We start from the raw sequence: 6,197 nt of genomic DNA, 5'->3' as shown, positions 1-6,197 counted from the left end.
GTGACAGACTTTATTTTTGGGGGCTCCAAAATCACTGCAGATGGTGACTGCAGCCATGAAATTAAAAGACGCTTGCTCCTTGGAAGAAAAGTTATGACCAATCTAGATAGCATATTAAAAAGCAGACATTATTTTGTCAACAAAGGTCCGTCTAGTCAAAGCTATGGTTTTTCCAGTAGTCATGTATGGATGTGAGAGCTGGACTATAAAGAAAGCTGAGTGCCGAAGAATTGATGCTTTTGAATTGTGGTGTTGGAGAAGACTCTTGAGAGTCCCTTGGACTGCAAGGAGATCCAACCAGCCCATCCTAAAGGAGATCAATCCTGAATATTCATTGGGAGGACTGATGCTGAAGCTGAAACTGCACTACTTTGGCCACCTGATGTGAAGAATTGACTCATTTGAAAAGACCCTGATGCTGGGAAAGATTGAAGGCAGGAAGAGAAGGGGATGACACAGGATGAGATGGTTGGATGGCATCACCGACTCAATGGACATGAGTTTGAGTAAACCCCGGGAGTTGGTGATGAACAGGGAGGCCTGGCGTGCTGCAGTCCATGGGGTCACAAAGAGTCAGACGTGACTGAGCGACTGAACTGAACCGAGCCACTGTCTGGGGAGGTTTCACCAAGCACATAAAGCAGGCAGGCTCCGAATGGCTCAAAACTTCCGTGTTTGGGCCATTTGTCAAGTTACTGGATATGTAAAGTTGGAGTTTGATGGCCCTGCAGAGCTAGAGTCTCAGCCTGCAGTGAGGAAGTAAACAGCGTGGGGCCAAGCTGCCGGTTCTAAAACCTGACCCTGTACGGAGCTTTCCAGTAGGAACTGGCTGGTGGTCAGCCAGGGTGCTGATGGACTTCTTTCCCTGGAGAGGGGTTGGATCAGGTCAGCAGTGTCCAGCCGCACATCAGGAACAACTGGGGCTTGAGTCTGCCCGGCAGGTTGGAGTGTGTGGACACGAGGCTTTGCTGGAGTTCCGGCCACCTTTCTAGCTGCAAGCAGTCACTTTCTATCCAGGCTGGACTTCTCATTTTCCCCGTCGTAGGAAGGGGCAAGCAGGTCTTCAAGCACGCTGCCACAAGCTCCGAATCACATTCCTAAATTCAGATTTTGAAATATACACTATCACATAGAAAAGGAGAGTTAGAACAGAGTCCAAGTTAGACAGGAAGGACCTGTTTTATGTAGAAATGTGTTTGGCAAGGAAAAGGGAAAGGGACACTTTGGCCAGTGTCACCACTTTTGTTGGTGAGTTTGCACAAGGCAGCTTCCCCCAGGGGCTGCAACTCTCTGCTGTGTGGGCGCGGGCTGATTGCATGAGCCCCCTTGGCAGGACGCCGTCCTTCCTCGTGGGCTCTAAGGGACGGTTTGTGCAGTGCCATGTGGCCTGCCCTTTGGGACTCTACTTTTGAAGGAACCACAGGACCACGTCATTCCTGCCCCAAGCCCTTGCAGACACCCTCTGCCCATGCGGTCGCCGGCTGTGGTCATCGCACTGACAGATCGGGCACCCAAGGAAGTCCTGAGTGGCGTGTGTCCCAGCCTCTGGACAGGCGGTCACTGACTTTTACTTTGTGGACATCTTTGTGGAGCTGTAATTCGCATATCATCAGTCACCAGTTTAGAATGTCCAATTCAGGGATTTTTAGCTTATATAGAGAGATTTGCTAAAGGGACAAATCACCACAGTCTAAGTGAAGAACATTCTCATCACCGTTGACATCTTTTTGAGTTGGGGTACATAACGAAAAAGGAACCTCCTTAGAGTGCATACGGTTCAGCAGTGTTTACTGTTGGGCAACCACCACTCTTGTCTAGTTTCAAAACTTGTCCTCGTCCCATGAAACTGCTTGTTGCCATTAAGTAACCCCTTCTCATCTCCCCTCCCAACAAGTGTCCCTTAGTAGGTGAGTGGAAAACTTCTGTGTTGTTGAGTGATGGAAGGCACGACAGGAAGTGCTGCCTTGGGCTTCTTCTGGGGTGAAGCGGGACACGTGGTGCTGAGCACAGGCTCACAGGGGCCACACTGGGTGTTTGTCTTCACCCCAGAATCCCCCAGGAGAGCAGACATGGTCAGCTTGTGCAGCGTGTTTGAAACCTGACTCTGGGCTCCGGGTCCAGGCATCTCCTCCTGTCCTCGGCAGGAGGTGTTAGTGGTGACCCTCGGTCCCGTCCTTCTGGCAGCGGACTGCCCACCCCCGGCCCACACATTTCTGCATTCTCAATTGAAACTGTTGTCAAAAAGCAAATGAAACATTGCCCTTAGTTTGTCAGGTGTGAGTCCTAACTTTTTTCAAGTCAGCTTTTTTGGATAGAAAAAGATTTTCCACTTTAGGAGCTCAGGATTTTAATTTGCTCTAAGTTACTCTTCGGAGAAGGCAATGGCACCCCACTCCAGTACTCTTGCCTGGAGAATCCCAGGGACGGGGGAGCCTGGTGGGCTGCCGTCTATGGAGTCGCACAGAGTCGGACATGACAGAAGCGACTTAGCAGCAGCAGCAGCAGCAAGTTACTCTTGGTTTCAGGTGTTAGTGAATCTGAACATCCTGATGCAGGCAAATAGTGATCCCGGCAGTTTATTTCTGAGCCGGAGGCTTCACGTGCTGCCTGGCCCACGAGTGAGTGAGGTCGTTTGTGAGGGTTGTTGGGGGGTGTTTCAGCCCCGGTGGTCATTTGTCCACACACTCTGCTTGAGGTCCCAGGCCACTGCCAGGTCTCCCCATGGCTTTTGAAGGGGTGGTCTGGAGGTGTGGCTTTGCAGGTTCTCCAGTGTCTGGAAATGGTTGGGTTTGGACCTTCAGGATGTTCTGCCTCTGTTTCCTTTGTGGATGTGTCTCTGATCCTTGCTGCTCTGAGCCTCGGTGGTCAGAGGTGGAGACGAGGGCGGCTCCTTCCCACAGCTTCACTCACACCTCTGTCACTTTGTGCTCATTGGTTCTTTGAGTTTACTGGCTTTTAGCATCTGCTGGAGGATCCAGGATACCGCTCATCAGACTACCTGGGAGGTAACTGTTGAGTGTTCCATACCCCAGAAGATTAAAAAAAGAACAAGGGCATGATTGCCATCCTAGCAAACAGTGCTGACCTTTAGTCACCACCACGGAGGTGGTGCCCTCGAAAGGGGCAGGCCGGGTGGGAGGGCTGCCCCTGCCCAGAGGGCTGAGGGTGCAGCCAGTCGGTCTGAGCCCCGCGGATGCCTTCATGTGCTTTGTGTCTGGCAGCTCCTTTAGCGGCAGAGTATTCCGAGCCACCTTCCTCATGCTGGCAGCCTTCCTCACCATCCCCCTGCTTGGCGCCCTGGTGCTGCTGGACTCGCCTATAGACCCGGAGCCTCTCAGGTGAGTAGCCGCGCAGCTCGGGCAGGGTGGGTGGCGCTGCTCGACAAAATTGGGCTGAGAGCTTCTTGGCTAATAAATCAACCTGCTCTGCAGGGTGGGTTATGCCGAGCAGGAGAGAGCGTGAGCTCGTTAGTGCCTGTGGTCCGTGTTGAATCAGGTGTTACACAACATGTGCCCAGTGTTATGCATGCTACTCTTTCAAAAACAGAACTGTGCAAACCAACATTAAAAACTAGAAAAATCCCAAACAAGAGAAGCTTAAGTGTTAGAGGTGATTAACCTGAATTCATTTGAAGTGTTGAGAGCACAGACACACAAACGAAGGTTAAGTTCAAGTTGCCATGTTTAAATTTTTTAAGTAGCTGCTTTTTAAAAATTATTGATAAGTGCTATTTGGCAGTCACAACTATGTTTCCTGAAGTAAGGATTTACTTACTTCAGTAGTAGTTGATTTTTAATAAACCTTGTATAATAATTACTGTTCTATTTTTCCTAAATTACCCTTCATCAGTGGGGATATGTAGGTAATGGAGTCCATCATAACTTGAAAAACTAGTGTGCACCTCAGGTCTCGTGAAGGTATTCACATTTGTAGTTACAGTCACGCAGAGCCAGGCTCCTCTTGATGTGATTGTTCATGACGTCAAGGGCTGTGCAGTCTGGTTTCCCCTCAGAGCTGCTCAGGGTGGTGAAGCTGCCTGAAGTTTGCTGTGAGTTCATGTAAAGTTGAAAAGTTCAGATAAGAACCCCGTCTCAGCATAGAGGGAAGCTAACAGGTGTAACTGAATGATGTGTTGTTTTCTGAGTGAGAGTGGAGGCTTCACAGTGGGCAGTGTGTTGGGCGTCCTCTCTCTGAAGGTCTCCCTCCTGCCAGCCCCCCTCACTGTGTAGAAGGAGGTGGCTAAACTGGCCTCAAATGCAGACTGCCTGGGCCTTTCTGCTAATCCAGTGTGCCAGGTGGGAGTGAGATTTGTGTCCAAAGCTGGGGGTTGAAACCTGGGCTGGAGAGCTGGCCATGGAGAGTGAGGTGGTGGGGAGCAGGTGGACATACGGCTTCTAAGGGGACCCAAGACCTTTGATCTCAGTAGAGGTCGTTAATCGTGCCAAGAGTGGTGAAGAAATTCAGGGGAAAGGTAATGTGACGTCCCGGCAGCCCGGAGAGGAGCCAGGTCAGGAAGGCTTTGAGGCTGTGCAGAACGAGCCTTGTCGGTGGAGTAGATGTGCCTGGTGAGGAGAAACCCATAGAAACCGGCGTGGCTGATGGGTCTCTCCTGGGCTCAGAGTTGGGGAATGACTGGCTCCCGCTTTGGGGGTGTGGGCCCCCGAAGCCAGAACGAAGGCAGAAGACGCAGACAGTGAGAACGGGAATGAACTGAGGTTTGGGGAATAGTACTGGTAACAACAGCAAAAAGGTCTTCTGTGAAACTCTGATCAGAGCAGAAAGAGCAAGGAAAGGGGCGGACACTGCCTGGGATGAGCGGTGCCGGCTCCATGCTGGCGGCTCAGCTCAGGGGGTGCCTGGGGGCTCTGCCTTCAGGAGACCCAGGAAATCAGCGGACAGACAGACCTGGAGGGCCCAGGACTGGGGGAGACCCTCCCAGGTGGCTGGTTATGCAGATGGTGGCAGCCTTTTAGCGAGCAGAGTCACCAGGGAGGCCGCCAGGCTTGGCCAGACCGTGCTGTGCACAGCAGCCTTCTTTTCCTCGTTAGGAAGAGCTGGGGCTGGTGGACATGACACCTGTGATGTCCTGATTCCTGGAGGGTGTTGCCCAGCGTCTGTTGGGACACATGGGTTCCCAGAGGTGGGATCACAGCAGTGTCATCAGGCGTGGATGACGTGGGCTCAGGAATATCCGCTTGGTGGATATTCCCTCCTTACCACAGGGGAGTGTCCACCTGTGGAGCCAGAGAGTTGGAATGGGGGCGGGGGGAGGGGCACTCTACAGGTTTCCTGAGCATCTGTGAGGAGCCCGGGCTGTCTCTCCCTGCCTGAGGGTCGGGGGCATGGGCCACCATCCTGCTCCCTCCCCCACAGGTCTCGTGGGCCTTGCCCAAGTTTTATTTCTGTGTGTTTCTGTTTGCCCCTCACATCCCTGACTACCCATAGCACTTTGTTGCTGCTTTTTATTTATTATCTTTGAGTTTTACAGTTTTACCCTGTTAATAAAATGCAAATTTTTGACAGTTAACGGTAATAGCTTTCAGTTGCTAGAAGAGTTACTGTCCCTGTTGGTTTTTAAAATCATAGGCACACAGGAAGCTTGGGGCTGGTACACTGGAATGACCCAGAGGGATGGTATGGGGAGGGAGGAGAGAGGGGGGTTCAGGATTAGGAACATGTGTACACCCGTGGCGGATTCATGTTGATGTATGGCAAAACCAATACAATATTGTAAAGTAAAAAAAAATAAAAAAATAAAAACAAACAAAAAAAATAAAATCACAGGCACAAAATCTCTTCTCTACAACACTACTGTGTCTTTTATGTTAAATTTTACAGTAACTGAAATATGTTTTAAATATGACAGAAACGGTCCTGTCTTTTCATGAAAACTCATGTTTCTGTTCCTTTCTGGATGGAAACCCAGTCCTTCCCCAGAGCGGGCAGTGGAGGCCGCAGTGACCGCTGCTGAGTCGAGGCCACTGGCCATGTCCTGGCCCCATGCTTGTGAGACATACTCACAGCTGGTGGGGACATTTTTATCAGTTTGATTTCAGAAGAAAGATTAAAGAATGACCCTAATCAGATAGAAAGAACCATGGGGAGAAACAGGAGAAAACCGGAAACTGAGCATAGGTGGTGACTGAGTTTAGGAGAGTCAGCAGGAGTGAGCGCCTGTGCTGCCGTCCCTGGTGCCT

At 50.9% G+C, this 6,197-nt stretch overlaps 1 protein-coding gene across 1 annotated transcript in view; it reads left to right on the top strand.

Annotated features, from left to right (window-relative positions):
* Positions 1-6,197, top strand: part of APMAP (adipocyte plasma membrane associated protein) — a 30,272-nt gene that overhangs the window by 4,698 nt on the left and 19,377 nt on the right. Inside the window, exon 2 of the mRNA XM_010836356.1 lies at positions 3,222-3,338. Within this exon, the coding sequence (XP_010834658.1) occupies positions 3,259-3,338 (80 nt within the window). The 5' untranslated portion in view covers positions 3,222-3,258. The remainder of the gene's footprint in view (positions 1-3,221; positions 3,339-6,197) is intronic.

Source organism: Bison bison, unplaced genomic scaffold, assembly GCF_000754665.1.
Source record: "Bison bison bison isolate TAMUID 2011002044 unplaced genomic scaffold, Bison_UMD1.0 scf7180017864063, whole genome shotgun sequence".
Classification (NCBI taxonomy): Eukaryota; Metazoa; Chordata; class Mammalia; order Artiodactyla; family Bovidae; genus Bison; species Bison bison.
Note: the sequence above shows the minus strand (reverse complement) of the source record. Positions and strands in the feature narration are given on the sequence as shown.